The sequence below is a fragment of the Astatotilapia calliptera genome, chromosome 13 (assembly GCF_900246225.1).
Source record: "Astatotilapia calliptera chromosome 13, fAstCal1.2, whole genome shotgun sequence".
In the NCBI taxonomy this organism is placed as follows: Eukaryota; Metazoa; Chordata; class Actinopteri; order Cichliformes; family Cichlidae; genus Astatotilapia; species Astatotilapia calliptera.
In genome coordinates this window covers 20069007-20092368 of record NC_039314.1, presented here as the reverse complement: position 1 = coordinate 20092368, position 23362 = coordinate 20069007, and the positions used below count along the sequence as shown (strand labels likewise).

Genomic DNA, 23362 nt, shown 5'->3' with positions numbered 1-23362 from the left:
ATGGAGCTGCCATGCAGACAGAAAAGAGGAAAACCTCAGAAGAGTCATGGGTGTAGTGAAGGAGGACATACAGTGTTAGTGTGACAGAAGAAGTTGCTCGCTTGTGTGCGAGATGGATCTGATAATCTGTCAGTGAGCTGATTTGGCAACTTCTAAATAAAACAACTAAAAAAAAAAGAGGACGATCTCATTTATCTGTACTTGTCTCATTTCAGCACAGTTTGAAAATTTCTAGGTTTGTGAACACTGTGACGGTACCTTATGGGACTAGCGATGTATACTATACCAGCGGTCCCCAACCTTTTTTGCGCCACGGACCAGTTTATGCCCGACAATATTTTCACGGACCGGCCTTTAAGGTGTCGCGGATAAATACAACAAAATAAAACTAGTACCGGTACCAAAAAAAGAAGATTTATTCATAACACACGTGAAAAGACCCAGGAAACAGAGTTAACGATAAAAACAATAACAAAATAACACTGAAAACCGATAAAAACCCTGAAAACCATACATTTCACGCCTGAGCCTCAACTCTCGCGGCCCGGTACCAAACGACTCACGGACCGGTACCGGTCCGAGGCCCGGGGGTTGGGGACCGCTGTACTATACTGTATACTGTAAACTGGGGAGGCAGGATTAAAAATAGTTGGAATAACCAGTCTTTGGGACTCTATCGCTTGTGTTAGTGCTGCTTTTTTTAGCTTAGCCTATGCCCCAGAAGACACAATATATATATATAAAAAACTTCTTTATTGTGAAGTGACACTGGGTAAAATGAAAACAATATATGAAACAATATGAAAACTCTCCACTGCACCCACTGTATGTGCTTCTTTTGCTACTTTTTAAATGTTTGATTGTTTATTTCGCGCTTGTTCCTCTTTGTGGTGAACACCACAGTTGTCCCATTCCTGTTCAAGCCCACTGACACGTCTACATAGTCAAATATAACGGTGACAAATATAATACCTTGAGGCAGACAATGTTAGTTTACTGTATGTGCAGAAATAATGCTCAACGACTGCTACATCAAACACAGCAAACGTTTCAGCTGTTCATTACATTACACAAACAGATAAACACCACTGCCAATCTTATTTGCCAATAGATCGAACACTGTCAACAAGGTAAGTACTAACAGATAACAGCTTTAAACATGTTGACTTCTTTTCAACTAAAAAAATTTTTTTGTTTGTTTTTTTTAAAGTCGATCTTGCCAGGCCTTAATCTATTGTATCTATTAAGAAAAATATACACCATCATAAATCAACAAAATCAGGTTTTAGGAAACCAAATCAGAGGAATTAAGATCTTCAGTTCATCAATCTGCTGTTTAACAGCAACATATGTTATGCTGTCAGTATTTGTTGTAACTGACAGTTGCTTTAAAATAGTGCTGTATTTGATCTCTTGAAATTAAACTGTGTACCTCTAAATCTCAGTTTAATTCTGGGACGTTGTTACACATTACAGATGCTGACTCGACTCCATTGTGCCACAATGAATTTTACACTGAAACAGCTGAAATGCAATGTCATGCAAAATGGGTGAGTCAGGACTTGGATATTTTGCAGCTGGGTGGGATAATTAGAAACAACTTCAGAGACAGCAGACGACCAAATAAAAGAGACTTCAGTTGCCAGTTGCCTTGACAAACTGCAAAGTCTTATATGTATCGCCTGATATAATATTTAAGGGTAAAAGAGATGTATTGTGACAGAGCCAGCAAACTCTTTTCAGACATTATTGCCTGAACATGTGTTAAGGAGGAGGGAAAAGGGAGAGGCTTCCTTCCTTCACTCCAAGTCACCGGGGAGGGAAGAAGCAAGCGTCACAAACAGAGGAAGAGGGATGGAGGGGGAGAAAGAGGCAAAAAGAAACAAAGGGAAGAAGAAAAGATGAAAGAGGGGAAACACAGGGGAAAAGGGACACTGAGGTGGGGCATGAGAAAATGTGGGATTAAAGAAAGAAGGAACAGGGAAAGGAAGAGAAGAAGACAAGGCTACAAGAGGTGCTGGACAAGAGTGGAGGGAGGGGCGGCGCTGGGCTCTGCAGTTTTAACACTTGGGTCATTTCTTCCAAATCTTTCTCCAGCAAAGGCTGGACAAGCATTATAGAGCTCAACTCATGATACTTGCACGACTTCAAAGCTCTGGCTAAGTCTGGAGTAACAGAGCAAAAAGCAGTCAAACAGGAAACCGACCATGTTTTAACTTCGGTAGAGAAGCTCAGAGATCTCAATTTTATGTTAATGATCTTTCAATAAGACCCTGAGAGAAAGAATTCCACTTCTGCTCTTAGTGCTGTAGATTCAGCATTTAAAGCCCACCGCATCATTATGAAGTCGTAATGTAACCATGCAGGACGTATAGATCATTATTATAGCCACCAGGTTCCTTTGCATGTTGACTAAAGTGCATTACAGTTGAGTCTGAGTTTTAGTTTAAATGCTGACAGAGCCATAAAACAGATTTAGTTTTGTTTTCATCCAGAGTCATGTGTCTCATCCTCTACCTCACTGCCTTTAAGCCTTCCCATAAAAAGTGTGATTGAACGTGAAGTGCCTACCTTTATGGCTCAACGAACCGACCAAGGACTACAGATGGGGAAAAAAAGGCTTTGATTGTAAAAACAAAGCATTCGGGTTCAGTATTTGCCAGTGTTGCATATGAAAAAAGCTGATTAAAATGACTCTGGGAATTAGATACACAAAGAACTCCAACAGATTAACCAATGAACAATCAGTGCTGCAGTTTAGTATGCAGATGAAAGAACACAAACTACTCTTTTTGTTCAATCTGTAGCTCATAATAAGCTTCAATGTCATTATAAAGCTGATAAACACTTGATGGTTAGACTGTTTCATTTAAGAGTATTTTTTCCTTTTCTTTCTATTAGCTTCAGCTTCATAATCTTCAAAATCTGCATGATTCCTAGTTTGAAATGATAACACTTTGGTGTTGCCCCTCAGACTGCTTTGAGCTGACAGGAAGGCAAGAATAACCCAAATGACCACTTGTTTTAACTTCAAGTATCTAAAAGAGCATCTCTAAAAGTACAACATATGCAACCTTGCAGCAGATGGGCTACAGCAGCACAAAACCACACGGGGTGCCACTCTTACCAGCTAAGAACAGAAAAATTAGGCTCCAGTTTGCACAAGCTCACCAAGAGAAGATCGGACACACATTAACTGGTCTGAAGACGTTTTGATTCTGATTGCAGGGTTAGAACTTAAAAACTTTGAAAGCGTGGATACAGCCTGTCTTGTATTAATAGTTCAGGCTAGTGACAGAGGTCTAATAGTGTGTGGTATAATGTCAGTCCATACTTTGGGTCTCTGAGCGCCATTTAAATGGTAAATGGCCTGTATTTATATAGCGCTATCTAGATGCCACAGCCTACCTGAATATAGTTGCTGACCATGTACATCCCTTTATAACCAAAGTGTAAGCATGCCCCGCTGCAAAGTTCAGATCATCTCAAGATGATTTCTTGAACATGGCAATGACACTGTCAAATGGCCTCCACAGTCACCATATCTCAACCCAACTGAGGTCTTGGGACACAGTGAAGCAGGAGATCCACATCACTGGCAAATCTTCATGATGACTGCATGATGCTGTCATGTCATTATGCACCAAAGATATGTTTCCAGCACCTCGCTGAATTTATGCTACGAAGACTTAAGGTAGCTATAAATGCAAAAGGCGGTCAAATCCAGTACTAGCATGGTGCACCTAAAAAACTAGAAAGAAATCTGAAGAAGTCTTCATTAAGGAGATAATTAACTCACTAAGGAGTTACATTAATCCATAATTTAAATAATAACAGGTTTAAACGTAGCTCAGAACTCCAGCACTTCTCATTTATCCAAAATTAATATCTTCTGTAATATTGCATTTCCTGCTGCTCTTCATAAAAATGACCAGGCCTACTTGTTGACTCACTGAGTGCTGCTCAACAGCTTCGTGACTGTATTTACTGTGCTCAGATAGACAGCTCGATCTGGGGTCTACTGTAGGGGCAAATGGTTACAAGTTTAATCTGCGCTCCTTCCGATCATCTCGACCAATGTCAAGTTGGCTGCTAAATACATAAAGTCTTCATTACCTAGTTACAACAAGCCAGCCTTTTAAACAGCTCTTGGGTTATACAACACTGCATCCTGTTTTAAGACAGGCTGTTTCACTAGTTTTTCTTTCTGCTATACAACAGTTGGTTGGCAGAGCCAGCGATAAATTTAGAAACCCCCTACACACACACACACACACACACACACACGGCGTAAAATGATGCAAGAATAAAATGAACACACATCTATTTAGCAAACTTCCACTGACGTTAACGGTATTTAGCGCTGCGCTTTGTTTGAACTGTGTCGAAGTTATGCGACAGAAATGTGAAAGAACGAAAACAAAAAACGAGAAGACTTCCTGAATAAAGATAGCGGATTGTGTGTGAGAGAGACAAGAGGAAGGGAGACTGCACACACACACACACACACACACACACACACACACACACACACACACACACACACACACACACACACACACTCACCGCTTGCAGTCTGAGACACGGCAGACACGGCGGTCTGACCCATATTCGGCTTGAGCACCGGGCCGGACCGGGCCCCCTAACCCGCTATCACGGCTCTCTATCTCCGCATAAACCCCGTCCTCCACCGCCAAGCGAGTTCATTTCAAAAAAAGAAGTTTTTACGCCGTGATGGCTCAGTCACTGGAAACTTGGTTCACTCTCTCACTCACTCTCTACTACGTCGTAACTTCCCCTCCCCTCCTCCACCACCTCCTCCTCCTCCCCGCCTCCTCCTCCTCCTGTGAGCGGCTGAAAATGCCTCTCATTCCTCTATGCAGATTAGGGACGCTGCTGGGGTCAAAGGGCGAAGGGGTCCGACACTCTCAGCCGCTGGTTTACATCGGCCCAGATCACGAAATGATGGCACTAACCTAGAACTGCGCTCCAGTGAAACTTGAGGTGAATGTGACTCAATTACATAACTATTTTCACAAACCAATATTGTAGCCTTAGTGCATTACACAGCTTTTGTTAAAATTCATATTGTAACTATTGTATCTATCTAACTTTTGTGTATTGTCTTCTCTTTTTTTAAAAAACACATTATGCAGTCATTTGCAGTATTATCACACATGTATCCTTGTCACACTTATGTTTCATATCATCAAACAAATTTTAATATTAGAGAAAAAAAATAACGCCAGTAAATACAAAATTAAGTTTTTTAATTGCAATTTTATAGAGTATTATAATTATCATTGGGCAGCAGGGTGTCATGGTGGTTAGCACTGTTGCATAACAAGTTCCTGGATGCAATTTCACAATTTCTGTATGTTCAGCCCTTGGTCTGTTTTTCAGACATTTGTGGAAGAAGACATAGTTTTAAAGAGCTCCCTGACTTTGAGTTATCATTCTACTGTCACAACAAGTCCGTTTGTGAGATTTCTTCCATCCTAGCTATTCCGCAATCACTTGTAAGTGTTACTTTATCAAAGTGAAAGTCTTTCGGAACCATAGCAATTCAGCCACAGATTGGCATACCACGTAAAGTTACAGAGTGGGATTACCGAGAGCTATGCGTAAAAGTTGCAAACACTGCTTCCTCAATAACTGTAGTGTTACAAACCTCCCTTGGCATTAACATGAGCACAATAACTGTGCACCAGGAGCTTCATGGCATAGGTTTCCGTGGACAAACAATCACGGAAACCCATTACACTTTCTTAGTCCAATAAGCTGAGCTGAATAGGTGTAAGGTGTAATGTGTAGGAGGCCCAGTACGTTTGTGTATGTTGTGTATTTGAATATAAATATTTTAACTTGTTTCTCCATCTGTGAATTCTTCACAGAGCAGGCTGGAAAACGTCTCCAGCTAATGCTAAGCTAATGACAGCAACAGAAAGCAATTAGAGTCAGGGGTGGGAAAAGCTGGTATCATGCAAAATTATGTCTGGGCGTGCACAATAAGTTGTGTGTTGCAGCAGGACATTTACCTTAAATATTAAATCCAATTTATTTCAACCTAGAGTACTTCCCATAAATGGGTGATGTGGTGGCATGACCTCATTAGAGCCTTTCACATCCTGAAATTTGACTCCGCTGAAGGAGTCCTGTAAGTACAAAATGGTCCAAAATTCCCCCTGTGATCATCAGCCATCTCTGACCTGCAGGTTCCTCTAAAGCCTGAGGTTTGAGGTTACAAAGGGGGCTGAAGCAGGTATTAAATCCAAGGGTTAAATTATCTTTTGACCTCAAATGAGTGTGCTCTATAAATATGTATAAATTGTGTGTGTTAGTAACTCAAGGATCACATTTCATGAACCAATGAATCTAGAAAACCAGGTAATTCCAAAGAGTTATGACAGATTTTCTTTCTACTGGATGTGCCTGTGAATTTTAAGCAAGTACAGTGTTTCTGGAACTTGTGATGGGTCTTTTACAATATTACCCAATATTAAAAATATATAACAAGAAACAAAAAGATGATAATAATGGCATTAATAAGTTGCTGCATTGCTAATATGATATGTAGTGTACTTACTGCACAATACGTCATACAGTGTCATTTAAAACCTGTGTGGCAGTGCATATCAGTTGTTTTTAGACCAAATTTAAGGTCCTCCTTAGCAACAAATCCACTCAGTGAATTTATAGTCACACTAAATATTATTTTATTGACATTCCAGCAGCCCAATAGTACCATCTAGCCCAATAATTAAACATCTGAGAGCCTATCTCAGAAACCAGGCTTGGGAAATGACAATATATTTAGCTTACAGCCTATAATTAATACATAAATGAGTTTACAGTCCAGCTCCAGAGGAAAAGCAGTAGGCTTTACCCTGCAGGCAATTTATTATTAAAAAGGAAGATGACAGTAGTGAATCTTGAACCAACCCAGCAGTGAGTCATTCAAAAGAGCGCAAAGTCAGTCTAGTGTTGTCATTAGGTGCTCTACTTGCAGCACGCACAAGTAATATCTGTTTAATATTAGACACAAGAGCACACATCACTGCTCAGTGACAACTGTGGCAAACTGTGGCAAACTGAGTCAAACGCTGCCACTGACTCTCAACACGAGAGTCAACTAACGTGTGTGTGTGTGTGTGTGTGTGCATGCATGTGTGACTGTGTGTGTCTGTCTTTGTGTGTGTGTGTGTGTTTATAGAAGAGAAAGCGCAAGAGAAAGAGAGCTTTGGCTATCATTACTGTCAACACAGTGTCAGTTGAGACCTTGCAGAACAGGGCTTGACAGAAATAAGCCATTAGTACACACGCTCCCTCCCACTCTCTACACACACAAACACACACAGACACACACAGCAGCAAGCATGAGCAAATTAAACTTGCCTGATCTGCACACGAAACGACTTACCATTTGGGCCAAGACTGCCATCTAGTGTTAAGCAAAGTAAGCATAAGCAAACTGACTTCAGGTTAACTGGGAGATGATTTGTCACAAAGTTGTTCTTGTTCCATTCATAATTCTGTTTCTATTTCCCCATAAGTCATTAAACATCAGGAAGCCACATGCAGTCCTGGCATTTAAGCAGCCACAGCACAGAGAACATTGTTCTTAAGGATTGTGGCAGAATGAGAAATAAAGCCAACACTGACCTTTAAACAAAACTAATTTTGGAAGTTTTGTTACAAAAATGAAGCAGTGTATGGATTTTGTGTGTGTGTGCAGACTCACTCACCACTTCTTGTCTGCTCTGATTTGATAAAACCCAATTACCTGCCCCTTGATTGTGGCTTATTTCAACCTAACTCTAACTCAATTCTTAAGGTGACACGGATGCCATCAAGTCCAAAGAATATGTGACATTTTCTTGATCCATCATATTAACAAATGACCCCTTTCAATTGCTTTTGTGCTGGTAACATGCAGTGTTACCATTCAATATACATTTAGCTTTGGAGCTGCCAAGTCAACCACACAGTTATGGGGCTGTCATTAGCGAATCAGATGGAAATGGATAATTGAACAGGAAGGAAGCCGGTAAAGAGGTGGGAGGATAAAAACTGAGAATGAGAATGGAAGTACTTAGAGAGGTTAACAGCAGAATATGACTATGTTAGCACTTACTGGGAGGTAATGTCATTTACACAATGTACCCACAACACATACTGAATTTGGAGCACATTTACACGTGTTAAAGGACAGAGATAATACCACTGAGAACACACACACTGATTTCCAGACAAGACAGCACAACATTCAGTCTCAGAGGGTATTTTCACCGGTTCCTTTGGTTACCATAATCCAAAGATTCTTATGTTTTTGCCTACACCACATTTTTTAAATTAATTATTAACAGTGAAAAAGATCCGTGTTGCATTTCAGTTAAATGTCAGCACAATAGCATGAGGTAACTTTTTTCCATAGATAAATGATATTCATTGAACTTAGTATTTTCCCTTTGGTCATCCACCCACAGAGGCTCTATGCTCCACCAGTGGAGCCATCCACATAGATTCAGAATAACTGAAATAATGCACAGAGATGCACATATATGGACTCTGTCCAAAATGGATCAGAGTCAGACATGCATTAGCTAATTAGCTAAAAAAAGAAAGAATGAAAACTGAGCCAAAAAAGATTTGAAGATAATGAATCCTTACCCGAAACAAGCTTGATTTCAGCTCATCCCAACAAAAAGACATGAGAGGTCTAAAAGGATAAAGATGATGTCATTTTAAACATTGACTACTGAGTTTATTGTATGTGCGTGGTTTTATGGTTACACACAAGGTTACATAGATTAATGTTAGCATGTATGGTGGGATATTATATTTTAATGTACACCTTTATGCATTTTTATGTATAGTTATTTTTAATGCTATATTTTCAAATGGGTGTCTCTGTTCTCAGTGCAGGACAATTTTCATTTTTGAATTTCATGAGCTTTATCATTCACTGCCCATCTGCCTTAAAACACACACACGCACATACGTGCGCTCACACACTACTTGGGTATCATTTATATTGATGCACAGAGCCTTGACCCTGCCTGAAACCATCAAGTACAATTAAGACACCATGATGACAAAGAGTAGAGCTTGTGTTGCCTCTAGAACCAGACAGACAAATATCAGCTGACAATAGCAGACATTATGTATGTTTCCAATAGAGATGCCCTCATCCTGATGTCACACCAGCTGGTTTATTGACTACCATGTGCACTTGAATTCTGGAGTCAGAAGTGACCGTATTTGGATAAGGTGGAGCTGGTGACCCTGGAAACCTGATTCGAAGTATATACCTTTCTTTGCAGTTTAATACACACTTACTGATGGGATTCATTTCAAAAGGATCACAAGTTCACTGAAGGAGTGAGTTCAGACAATGAGATTATATAGATTTTTTTTTTTTTACATTATATTGATTTAGTGTTTCATGAAAACTGATTTTTTTAGTGACTCTATTTCAAGGGATTGCGAGGCACCTCTGCAGGGGCTTCACTTCTCTGGCCTGGTGGCTATATTTGTACTTTTTCTGTTAATGCTAGGCCTTCAGTGCTGCCACTTTCAGTTCTTCAGCTTTAAGTGTGGGGTTTCTTTGCTTTAATGTTTGGTTTTATGCAAGTATCACTATCAAGTCAAAGTGTCAGTAACCAGATCTCAATCAGACTGCGTTCCTGTAACTTGTTTCCAAACTGCTGGCTTAATCTGAGCATCCCATAAACGCCCGCATGCATACTGTTCCTTTTTTCACCCGTAGTTATTCTGCCATCAGCCTCGTCTCCTGGGGGCTTCCCATGACACAGCGCTTCTTCCTCATCGAACTCTTTCCACTCTCTATTCATACACCACTTTGCATTTAATCATTAGTTATTATCAATCTCTTGCTCTCCTCCACAGCATGTCTTTTGTCCTGTTTCCCTCTCCTCACCCCAACTGCTTACGTCAGATGTCTGTCCCTCTGGTTCTCCTGGTGGTTTCTTCCTCTTAGAAGGGAGTTTTTCCTTCCCACTGTTGCCAATCGCTTAGTCATTGGGGATTTGTCTAATTGTTGGTGTTTTCTCTCTGTTATTGTAAGGCCTTTATTTTACAATATAAAGGGCCTTGCTGTGAACATAAAATGAACTGAACTGAGCAGTGAAACGACCAAAACATGCCATGAAAGCAGCATCACCACATTTCACATGTAAACTACCTGAAAAACCGATTACTGATCAGACGCAAGATTTTGATTAGATGAAATTAATACTTGTGCTGTAAATCTGTGCAAGATTTTTAGGGATTTATTTGAAATCAAGAGTACTCAGCTTTGAGTATGAGAATGAATCTCTCAAGGTAACGCCTCAGGAAATGGACTCTGCTTGTCCTGACACTAAATAACTGAGACTAACAGAGGGAGATTGACCAATTCTCTAACCGGAACAGCAAAAGGAGAGACAAGAGAGGTGAAGGGGGCAAGGGGCCAGAGGAAAGGAAGAGAGTCATCAAATATTAAGTAGTAGCCTCAGCAGAACAAGAGATAATAATTGTTTAAGTGCTTCTTTTCAGAGCCTTTCTCCCCTCCCCTTGATTTATTTATTAAACAAAGTTTTTTTTCCCCCAGAGCACAGTCTAAGAAAATTGTCCTAACCTAATATTATTTTGCGCTTTCATAACTCTGTATGTGTGGCTGTCCTTTATATGCACAGCACAACCAGTTTAAGGAGGTCTATGTGAAGTTCACCTAATGGATTTTCTGTGTTATGAACTAACTAACCTTTTTAAGAGTCAGTGACGGGACTTGTCTGAACCAGGATCATGATTCAGACTGCAAACTGTCATAACAGTCAGGTGTGACTCAGCAAGGAACAGGCCCTGTTATACAAGCAAACTAAGCTGAGAAGAGAGGAACTTATTTTAAATGGTCTCAGTATAAAACTAGTCATTCTCTGTAGTTCTGTGATGTTTCATTCATTTAAAATAGTGTCTGTAAAATATATGATCAGCAACACTTACAGTATCTTATTCATCTTTGCCAGGTTTGATAATGTTCAGTAGAATTCAGTAAATCAGCATTTTTTTTTTTGCATAGACTAGGAGATATTGCAGTATTAAACCACCTTAAATCATTTTCTCATTCAGCATATTACTATAGCCAGATTTTCATGCATAATTAGAATTTTTTTAAATAAAATTTCCAGAAAAAACATGAAAGATAGTCTCAATTATTGAACAAATACTGTGCAGCTCTGCTGTATAATAATATTAAGGGTTGGGCACACTTATTTTCCAAATGGATCGTTAAAACATTACAGAAACTGACAGTGTGATAAGATCTCATTGTTGATTGAATAAGTGCCAGTCAAACCTCAAATGATGGAAAACAGTTCTCTCTAATACATCAATGTTGAAAACAAAGTAGAAGTGGTTAAGAAGAAACTTGGTAATTGCGTTTGTTTCATGTAATAACTTGAGAAAGCCTTTGCCTCATCAGTTTGGTGCAGCGGAAGCTGGACTTTTGAGTCACGTGTTTCGTGTATGTCAGCATTTACCCATTAAGACTATTTCCATTGCACTGTAACACATTTTGATTCCATCAATATGCCAACTTTTTGGTCAGCACCAAGTGTGGATACAGTTTTAGTGTCGGTAGAGGGAGGCCTTTAGTGAACTTTCACTTCAAACTTACTTCTTCTTTCATTAGGTTTTTACAGTACATAGCCACTAAGTACTGAGAAAGAATTTCCAGTTTTATAGTTTTTTCCTGCTGATAATAAAAAAATCATAGTTTAATATTGGACAAATGTAGTTCTGCTCATGATCATCTCATCTCTACACAAGGGATGTAAGTCTCAATACAGTATCTGAATCTAACTAATATCCAGTGTTATAAACACAAGTTTGCCTATTCTCTCCACTCTCAACCCTCTTATGTACCTAATAAAAGCATTTTTAACTGGTAATATTAACTGTATAATATTATAATGCAACAATACAGTAAAGGCTACTGTCATCCCTCTTTCCATCTGCCAGCAGGCTTGTCTGAAATCTGATCTCTTGTTTGTTGTATTCTGTTTGGCACAACCCATAAGCCGCCATCACTGTTAAAATGTTGCCTGTATAAATCAATAGTTGACATCCTGCCAGACAGGCAGCCGGAGAGCTTAAAAGAACGTGAGCTTGAGAGAGGTGAAAGAGAGCGAGAAAGGCTGAGAAAGAGGCACAGATGAGGACCAAAAGAGCTGAAGGAAAGACCATTAATGTCCTGTGGGGTCTTTAATAATAGCCATAAAATAATGGCCACCGTGGCAGGAAAATGTAAGAGCAACTGCACATAAGAGAAAATGGCAATGGCACGACTGTTTTAAAAGTGTGTGATGTGAAGGCTTAAGAGGACACAATAGTCTAACTATATAAGGCTAGATTTACCCAAGAGCTGCTGTTAATTACAAAAACAGCTGTCCTAAGCACGTCAGTCATGTTTGCTCAGTTGTGTTGTGTGGCTGTTAGTCAGGACATTGCTTCTCTTTTGAAGGCTAAACATGATTTGTTTTAGAGTAGACTCGCCGCTTGATGATGATCCTTTGGCCATTGTCATGCTAGCTCTTACTGACAGTAAGAGCTGTTTTGAAAAGGGTTACTTAAAAAGGTTAGATACCATAAAACAGTTTAGGTTTAAAATACAGAATAAATAATAAAACATCTTCTCCCCTATGATGATATCTTAGTGGCTCAAAGAGTGACATGAGGATCATTCTCTTTAAAAACTTAAGAGAGTTGTACTGATTTATCTGGTGTACCTGTCAAACAAGTACGTCAATCTGTCAGTCTGAAACTATGCTGTTTTACCAGGTCAAGTCTCCTCTGTCATTTAAATATTCATGTTTGAGAGAGAAACACAAACAAGCACAGTGGCATTTGTGGCATAACTGAAGTTAGGTGTGTGTGGTTTCCCCCCTCAGAAAGGTCATCACAACTTTAGCAGCTGAGTGCAGAGGTTGTTGTGTTATCAACAGTCTGTAGGAGTCTAACCTGCATCGATATAGTGCAGACTGCAGACGCAGTAGTAAATGACTCATGTTATACAAGCGTGTGCAAATCTGCAGACTGACCTTGTGTTTTCTCTAAAACACATGCATTCAAGAGTGGGCAGAGGAAATATATCCACACAGTAGCACTATGACCAACTATGGTCTGTGCAAACATATGCATATGAATGCACGCACACACGCAGATGCTGCTTTGCATTGCAAAACACTGTTTTACAAATTCACCGCAGCAATAATATTTTGTGTACTCATTTGGGTCTCAGCACAAGTCTGCCAGTGAAGGCAAAATCACACAATTAAAGGATGGTTAAAGCAGTTTATTGTAAAGCTTACCTAGGACAGCAACAATCATCTTTGTTCAAAATTTTTGTCTTGATTTATTGACGCATGACAGCAGAGGCTTTGGCTATTAAACACTGTGATATGTTATGACAACCTCAGCAAACAGTAATTAAACTACATTAGATAACATGGGACTGATATAGCCTGCCTGCCCCCTCGTGTTGTGTGTGACACCAACCAATGTACAGACTTACCATTGTCATGTTGGCTAGCACACCCAAGATGGCTTCCAGCCAAGCACATTAGGAATTATTATCCTTAATAAGTTTTCTATTCTCTATAGAAATATTTATAACAAAGTTACAGCCATTAGATGCAGTCTTCACTCAGTCATATGAGAAACCCTAATGCTATAATGCAACTGTGAACAGACTTCAAAAGCAATCATTTCTTTTTACATTAAGTACACAACGATCGGTGCTTCATGAACACTGCCAAAAACTCTTTCTGTCATCAACAAATCTGAACCTACCAGGACACTAGAGGTATAGTTAAGTGAAGATATGGAAACCCTTAATGTCATTTAGTCCTCTACAACACTCAATAACAATAGGATCTTATTAATATTCCAAACAGATGCTTGAGTCTCAAGTTTTCAAGCATATACTGCATGACTGGGTGTTGTCACTGGTATGCGCTGCATATTTATTTTAAATAATGAAACAATGCAAAGCGTTACCAGAAAAACTGCTCGAGCCTGAAGAAAGTCAGACTCTCATACAAAAGTTGCAAAATAATTAAAGGCTTTAATAATGGGGACATTAAAGCACACATTTATTTCCCCCACTGTGTGCTCATTTCTTTCTTCCGGCTAAACACGAGCATTTTAACCAGAGTGTTTCATAACTCAGGTGATACAGACCCAGGATTTACAGCCTATGCCTACACTTAACATGTAAAGCAATCCTAGGCTAACAGGTGACAACCAAAGCAAAGGACAGCATGTTAGGTGAAGACCCAGTAGCTTCTGCTACTGCTGCACAGACACACAAAGTCAGAGAGACACTGGATCATTTAAAAAATAGAAAGATATACAAGGAAGTACAGCTTATTATATAAGGAGGAAACTTACCGTCATGTTCCATGACTTGACCCAGGGAATATTATCAGCAGTTTGAGTTGATCCTTGCCTCTTCCAGACACACAGCCTCTCTGCCTCCAGCCCTCCCCCTTGCCAGTTCCCCCTCCCTCTTTCTCACCGTCTGCCTGCTTTTCCTATTCTTTCTCTCTTTCTCTCTCTCTCTCTCTGTTCCTGTATTACCCTCTCTGCCTCTCTCTCTCAGTCTCTCTACACTGTCTGCTACTCACTTGCTCCTCCTCCCTTCCTCCCTCCCATCTGCATCCCTTCGCTCCAGAAAAGACCATTAAAAGTTAATGTTTGTTTCCATCTCAGGTCCTCGTTCTCTCTCCCAGTCCCATCCTGCGTTTATCTCCATCAAACTGTCAGTCAAGTTTTTCCTTCTTCTTACGGCTACCCAGTCTGGCTCCATGCTCATCTATTTTTTTTTTAACTCTACCCCATCCCCATGGGTTAAAATCCCACAGTGACGTAAAGAGGAAGAAAGAAAAAGAAGAAGCAGAAGAAAAATATGGCACAGCAGATGCAATCATTCAAACACACACTCGCATAGTAGAAAAACTACATAGAATTCATACACGCCAGTCCTAATAATCGAATGCATTTTTACTGTTGTATGCTGTTTGTTGAAATTGCTAATGCTTTGGCAGTTGCATACCTAAACTTCCATGCTAGTAAATCAAACCAATATGATTAGATTAGATTAGATTAGATAGAACTTTATTAATCCCTCGGGTGGGTTCCTCTGGGAAATTCGATTTCCAAAAAAGCACAGCACCGACAGAAGTTACAGAGTTACAGAATATTATATACACACACACACACACACACACACACACACACACACACACACACACACACACACACACACACACACACACACACACACACAATATAAATAAAATATACGAAGGGGATAAATAGAATGAATAGGAATAAAAAATAAATAAAAAATAAAAAATAAAATATGAACTGAATACCTGCATGGGTTTTCTCTAGGTTCCTCCTGCAGGTCAAAGACATGAACTGCAAGAGCTGAACTCAGGGGTGGGCAATTAATTTTCTCAAGGGGTCACATAAGAAACTGGGGTTGTTTTGGAGGGCGCCTATATGTTTATAAGAGATAAAATTAGTATTAAGCAGAATAAGGTAACTCAGTTCTGCTTAATTGATATTACGCAAAATTGGATTGACCAAATGGGTGCACTCCTCCCAGTTTTTTTTTTTTACGTGGCCCCTTGGGAAAATGAATTTCCTGGTGATTGTAAGTTGTAAGTGTGTGGTTGTCAGTCTCTCCGTTTTAGCTTCATGATGATGAACCAGTGTGTGCCCCAATATCAGCTTGGAGAGGCTCCAATGCTTGTGACTCTGAGTTGAACGAGTAGTTAATATAATAAATGGTTGAATTGAAAGGAAAATAAGAGAAAAATAAACAAAAGGTAATGTATTGTGTATATAAATATGTCTCAAATGCAGTGATATAAAGCATCATAAAAGCCACAAATTGCATAGCTCAAGCACACGTCATGTGCTACCCATAAAAACAAAAAACAATAAGAAAAAAACACTTCCTCATACCAGCTTAACCACCATGGCCATAACTCAAGAAATCATACAGTAAAGCCTAAAGCAAAACATTAATACACGAAAGTCACAACTGAACTCACATATGAAACCTGAAAGGGGAAAGAGGAGTCCAAACACACAAGTCTTAGGGCATAGGTGAAACTAATGAGAAATCAAAAAGGAAGCAAAAATATCAGCGATGCACAAAAAACTCTTTACCAAAATAAAACAGGAACTGAGAATGATTAAAAACAAGAAAACAAACAGACACATAAACAGTTAGACAAAAATCAGGAAACACACCAGGACACATTAGGAAAATATGAAAACCAGAAACCCAAGAATGGATTTCAGTTAAATGAACAGGGACCGTGACCATGACACACTGTTATAATCCCCTTAAAAATGGAAAAAAAAATTCCACACTATAACGGAGGAATGGAAAGACAGATGTGGTCATATTTCACAAGGTTTTCAGATACTGAATTTTTACTGTCCACCTCTTAATTTAATTAATTACTAAGTATTAAGTACACACACTGAGTCTGAAAAGACACGGACGTAAACTGCAGCTGTCTAGTGGCCTTTTCCCCCTCCTCGTTTTAACCCCATTTATGGCTTATTGAATATTACAGTTAAGAAGACAGCTGAAGACTGTGGCCCAACGACAAGAATATAAACATAACATTTGTGAGAATCATATCTCTATAAAAATCAACAAACATACTCTCACACAATGAGAGAGAGTCAGGTGAGGGCAGGTAGAATAAAAAATGCAAGAAAGATGAAGTGCCATGGCCTCTGGTCTGGTTACAAGGTTTTTGGGTGGTTTTGTTGTTTTCACTCTTGTTCTAGCGCTTTACATTTTTCATTGTGTGCTCTTGATTCTTGCTTTGATTTTTATCTAAATTCAACATTTCTTTATCTTTGTTTTGTGTATTTGCTGTATTCCACTGAGGAGTCTAAGTTTTATTTCATCTAGATTATTATCATTATTATTATTAGTAGTAGTCTCCCTAGTGTCTATGTTTATGCCTCCCTCTGTGTGCCTTTGTTCCTGACTTCTTATTAAATTCCATCCATCCATTCGCTTCCGCTTATCCTTTTCAGGGTCGCGGGGGGCGCTGGAGCCTATCCCAGCTGTCATAGGGCGAAAGGCGGGGTACACCCTGGACAGGTTGCCAGTCTGTCGCAGGGCTAACACACAGGGACAGACAACCATTCACACTCACATTCACTCGCACATTCACACCTAGTGGCAATTTGGATTATCCAATTAACCTATCCCCACAAGCTGCATGTCTTTGGACGGTGGGAGGAAGCCGGAGTACCCGGAGAGAACCCACGCAAACACGGGGAGAACATGCAAACTCCACACAGAAAGACCCCGGCCTGATGTTGGAATTGACCTTCTTGCTGTGAGGCAACAGTGCTAACCACTGTGCCACCGTGCTGCCCTTCTTATTAAATGTTTCTATTAAATTTTGTGTTTGGCTATTTCCTGTTTTACTTTGAAGGTTAGTTCTCTCTTTCCCTGACTGTTTGTACCTGCTGTTAATGGTTTCCTCTAGTGTTCTGCCTGCTCCCCCAATTAGTGCTCTGTGTTTATATATAGCCCTGTGTTCCTCCTTTGTCTGCTAGTTCATCTGTTATGCTCCTCGGTGTGCTCTGTCTCTGTGCTCATCTTTGGTTCTATTTGTGCCTTTTGGGACTTTGTTAATGTTCAAGTTTCTTATCAGCCTTTTGTTGCCAAGCCTGCTTGGGTCCTTTCCTCATCGCTTTCTGTGGTACTAAGAGCCAGATAGATGGTTATTTCCTCTCTCTTCGTTTCTCCCATTTACACACACACACACAGGCGCGCGCACTAAATAATTAAATAAGTTTTATATCAACAAAAGTTAGGATTATTGCGTGTCTCCTTTAGATATCTGCTGCATATTTATGTTGGCTGTGCACGTCTACTAAGCACAGGTGATTTTTAATTTTCTGTTTATTATAAAGCATATCTATTTCACATTAAAGTCCAATCTGTGGAAAGAAAAAATGGGTCAGAGCACGATAAAATGTGCTGATGGACTGAGAATAACAGATATGCGTGTGTGCATGTGTGCATGTGTGTGTGTGTGCATGTGTGTGTGTAAGCCAGTGTAAACAATGTAAGTTAAGTGGACTGAGAACAAATATGGTGTCCACACACAAACATTAGTGCTACGTGTCAAGTGTCAGTATTTTCCTGTATTATTGTATTTGACTCTCTTATTATTATTTAATTCTGTTCTCAAATGATTTTTTTTTATACATACATATAATTTATCTATCTTATATCTGTATTTTTTAATCACTAGTGTCTCTCTTCTGCTGGATTTTTTAATTAACATACAGAGTGATTATGTAATTCCCACTTCACGCTTAAACATACACTTGCTGTATGTAAACATCATTATTAGAGGCTGTGCAGAGTAATCATCCTGCTCGTTTTCAGCCGAGGCGTTTCAACATATATTAATAAAGTTAAAGGCTTATTAAGTAACTGCACAAAGTTACTGTTAGACAGATGGAGGGGGAGTAAGAAACAGAGAAAGTGAGACTTTGACTTTTGATTCAGTCCAATGAAAGGGCTCCCAATAAGCGAGAAGAACAGAAACTGGCTCATCAACTCCAGTAACACCCACCCACACAGGCACACGCATGATCACACGGAAAAGAAGCGAATAGATTAAAAAAGCATTAAAGTGCCAGTATCTAACAAGATAATCAAAAAGAGATGCAGTCTTATTCTCTTTTTCACAGTTTAATGTGAGAGCAACACATAAAGTCCATCCAAAACCTTACCAAGGCTGAGTGTGATTATTAAAAAGGAAAGAAAATCAGTTTCTTAGAATTAGCATTCAAAGAGTGTTCATGAAGATTTCAGGGAGTGTATTAAAAAACCAAGACAACAGAGCTGATCCAGAATAATTATTGGATTTGGAGTTGCCTTTTGTTTGTCTGCTGGCATAATCATGAGGTCATTTAAAATGCAGCAACAGCAGGCCGACAGGTTCTGATGAATTGCGTTCGGAATGTCCCTGTAGAGCAACACATAGGAGAGTTTACTGAACGTATGGCTTACTCACACTTCACTACTGAAAATGAAATAGGTTGTGCATCTGACATCGCTGCAGTCAAGTTTTGGTTAGATTTAAACACAAACTCAAGTTGATCAGGGATTAGGCAAGCTTGGTGATTTGGTAATAAATTATTAGTAAAAGGGTGGGCCAAATGTCAGTGATTGATACTGTTAAAAGCAAACACTGACTGTTAGTTAAAATAGTATGTTCTGTAGATCCATTCTCTGTATTGGCTTCTATGGAGAGCTTGTATATAGGCATTACAACTAGCTTCTCTTCTGCTAGCATGTTAGCTAATGTAATCTTTTATTTTTATTTTTAATATTCCAAGATTAACATTCATTGCAATCCTTGGTATGGGAGTATTGCCTATGTGACTTTTCTGAACAAATTTAAACTGTTTCACCGCTTGAACTGGATGTCACACCTGGGGGGCTTGTTGAAAATGGGTCAAAAGGCATCTTAAGTTATAAAAGATATAAATTTGTTCTTAAAAATCTGCCACTGATATCATATGTTAAAATAAAGCCTGGTTCCAGAGCTGTAGGCTAGGTTTTCAATATTTTTAAACTTTGACGCCAGAAACCAGAGTTAACCATTACCTAATGTCTTGCTTTGCTCAAAACAGGTATAATCACAATGACCCTTTGAGAGCTCGCTGACGTGTTATTTTTAGGGGTGGAATTACTGCCTCACAGCAGGGTCATTGATAAATTCAAATGTGATGGTATTATGTAAAAAACATATATCATCATAAATGTAGCTGAAACAAGGTGGTTGTATTTTGCTACATACTAGCCATAGTCAAATAAGTTAATAGATCCTAAACTGTGGTCTACATTTGGTTACAGACGGATTCCTCTGCTGCCCCATCACTTGGCACACATTTCATGACATCGCTACATCTATCCGTTGTAATTGGAATAAAAAAAAAATACATTTCACATTAAATATTTTCTTTTTAGAAGCTTTCAATTGACACAGCAAATATTAAACCAAAAATCCTTTCTCTGAATCGTCTATCTCCAGGATTTAGAAATTGAGCTCTCAACAAAATCTATTAAAAATTAATGATTTAGTGATTTCCAATTCCATATGAGACTTTTGAAAAGAAAAAGTCGAATGTGGTTATAATAAGTGAACACTGCAACATAGATGGTGTTTTTATTCGCTCCAAAAACAAAAACCATAACTTTTTTGGGGTATGTCAGTGGCTGCTGCAGAAGCCACATCGGTAGCTAAAGATGTGTGGGCAGTGAAGGGGGAAGGGCAGCTCACTGCATTTCAGTACATTTTAACAAGCAGTTATCGCAGGCTAAAAGGGTCTGTAATCAATGTAATTTCGAGGCAAGTACCCGCAAGAAGCCAAGCTACCAGAAAGCTGACACTCCTCTGTTGTCTTCTTTGCTTTGGTCCTCTCCTCCTCCTTAATCATCCAGTCCTCGCATCCCTTTCTGCCTCCTCTCTGCTCTTCGCTGATTTCATAATGTTCCCTTGTCTGCATTCAAATGCCTCACTTGCTTTCCACTCTTTGGTCTGTTTGTTCACTGTTGCTCTTCTTTGTCTTAATTCGTACTTTTTGTTCTTGGCCTTTCCTTCTATCTTTCTCCTCTATTTTCTGGCCTCTTGTACCATTTTATCTCCTCCTCTACTTTATCCCTCTCCAATTAGGACAGCGAAACAGTACCCATCTGGAGGACAACATATTATTTACAAAGTACATCAAAGGCCATCTTAGCATGCGCATTATCCACATATAACCTAAGAGCCGTGAAGTGCATTGGTGTACATGCTTTGTTATTCTTATGCACATTCAGGAAGTGATAGAAAATTACACCAAAAATTAAACTGAATCTTTTGTCAGTCTTTATTCAGACCCACTTTACTCAAAAACGTTCTGCCTTGATTTTGCTCCGGTTACAATTTAGCCACATAATATCTCACAAGACTGTGGTTTCTTATTCATTTTTAAAGGGAATGCTTAGATAATTCACTTTTACTTAAAAGAGCCTATTTTGTTTTATCATTTAATTATGCTTCCTGTTGCCTTGCATGTTCTCAAGTATGTGGGCGGCATTTCCTTTTTATTCTCATATATTTTATAAACAAACCATACTTAGCATGAAAAGAACATCCCTCCCTTCTGCCATTAATCATGCTAATATTCCCCACCGGAGCAATTTTATATTGGGAAGGGACATTTCTCAGAAGCTCGATCAACTTCATCCCTTCTAGTCAAAAAAAAAAGAAAAGAAAAAAATATGATTCTGTAAAATGACAGATATGGTCTGTGTCATTTGCGATGTGTACTACACTATTTCTAATCTCACATCATCTCAGTCAAAATAAACCCAGCCTCCCACCATCAGTCCACACCTGGGTGACGTAATACGTTTGAGTTGATGTGTGCTGTTTTTAATTGTTAGGAAAGGTGAAATAGCGCCCCCTGTTGCTACAAATCGTTCAGTTTACAATATAGTGTGTTTTGTACACATTACAGTCATTGTATAGTCTAAACCGGTTGTTTGGAACCTTACATATGTTTAACAGATTTGAGTGAAGATTACATATGTACGGGCACTTATAAGAAATATTTAATAATCTTGCAACTGGTGAAGTTCAAAATGCAAACTGGCAGGAGACATAAATAACTTTGGGCATCTATTTTCCTAACGGCTCCACTCCACAATCATTTCCTGTAATTACAGCCTAACGGTAAACACAGGACACTTACTGTGGCAACTGTAGACAAGCAATATAACTATTAACTATTAACGCAAATGTTATTTGTATGCTATAATGAATTGATCCCATTTAAGAAGAAAAAAAGTCCTCACCAAAAGACAGTGAATTAATAAATGTTATGTCTGCAAACTGTGTCAGAGCAGAGGGAGGCGTGTGAATTGGTCAAACAGCACGGCCCGAGTTAAAACAGTGTAGATGACTGATAGGAAGTGGTTCAAACCACTAAAGCAGTATATAGGCCTGCAAGCCACGGGCTTCAGGCAGCAAAACCCTGACAGTGACATTTAAGAAAGTCACCGCGGACACATGGTTAACACAGTGAAAGAGGTCTCACACTGCATCATTTTAACACCCTGTCCCCGAGTATTGGTTTTACATTTTACCTCTGAGACCTTTCGATATCTAATACCCAAAGAAATAACCGATATTGTTATTATACTGAAACTGCACACTTGCTAACTTCAGTTACTGGTGAATTTAATTATGTGTCACACCCTGACGTGACAAAGACGATCTCCATGCAATTTATTGTGTAACTTTGAGAAAAAAAAATAGGTGTATCCACTATATGGTTATGAATTACAAGTGTGTCACAACAAAGCAATGAATTACTACGGTAATTATTGTGTTCTATGTATGAACTGTATGAATTGTATGAACAAGAAAGCAGAATTAAGTATAAAACAAAACAAACAAACAAAAACTGGCTTCTTTATTTGCTTTTTTTTTTTTTAATTCAGCCCAAAATGTGAGAGGAAGAGATACGACGACTATTTTGGGTTGGAGAACAGGAAATCAGAGGAAGCAATTTGGAGATGTTGTCTAGCAAGACGTAACTGCTATAACTTGCATAACCTTAACTGTTGATTAAAGAAAGCTAGCTGAAGCCTGTTTTGTGCTTATTAAGCACCTTTGTCTCAAACTTCCTTATTCTTTTTTTTTTCTTGGCCCACTCGTGAGAGGTCTCTCCTACCTGAGCGGGCTCCCCGGAGCTTGAACAAAACTCTAGCTCGAAATCCGGAGGTATCACTCTGAGAGCGGCACCTGTGGCGGGGCCACAGCTGTGGAAAAAGCTTCATCTCCCGGTAGGTATCCCCCTCCTCTTCGTCGGCCATTGTCGCCTCGTCTGTCAACCCGCCAGGCGAGGGGAGTAACAAGTTCACAGTGAAGAGAAAGCGAGAAACCTCACAGGAACCTGCTGAACATCAGCACACCGCCTGCTCCTCCTCTTCAAAGTTTTCTTAGCCCGCAGACAGTACGTGTTCCTGTGTTTGTTCACGCCCATCATCTGTCGCTGCAAACAGGTTGGCTTGCTGTTATGACTAAGAGCAATTGTGAAAGGCAGTGGCAGCTGCCTACCCATTATCCCACTCACTGCTGAAGCTGTTTCCATTTTGCATGACTTAAAAGAAGAAGACGGAGTTTAAGCAATGCACATTATTGCATGCATTTGCGTCACACAGCTCTTAGCTGTAACTTAAGGC

The 23362-nt window shown here is 39.3% G+C and overlaps 1 protein-coding gene across 5 annotated transcripts in view; it reads right to left on the bottom strand.

The window, feature by feature from the left end:
• The window catches only part of phactr2 (phosphatase and actin regulator 2), a 41831-nt gene extending 18591 nt beyond the window's left edge, over positions 1-23240 (bottom strand). For 2 of the 5 annotated variants that reach the window (XM_026190330.1, XM_026190334.1), the window contains exon 1: positions 4567-4791. In XM_026190330.1, coding sequence (XP_026046115.1) covers positions 4567-4609 — 43 coding nt within the window. In that variant the 5' untranslated portion in view covers positions 4610-4791. Of the gene's footprint in view, positions 1-4566; positions 4792-14451; positions 14515-22851 lie in introns of those variants that run through there. The other 3 variants (XM_026190329.1, XM_026190332.1, XM_026190331.1) reach the window with 3 other exon arrangements.
• Positions 23241-23362: the final 122 nt, after the last annotated feature.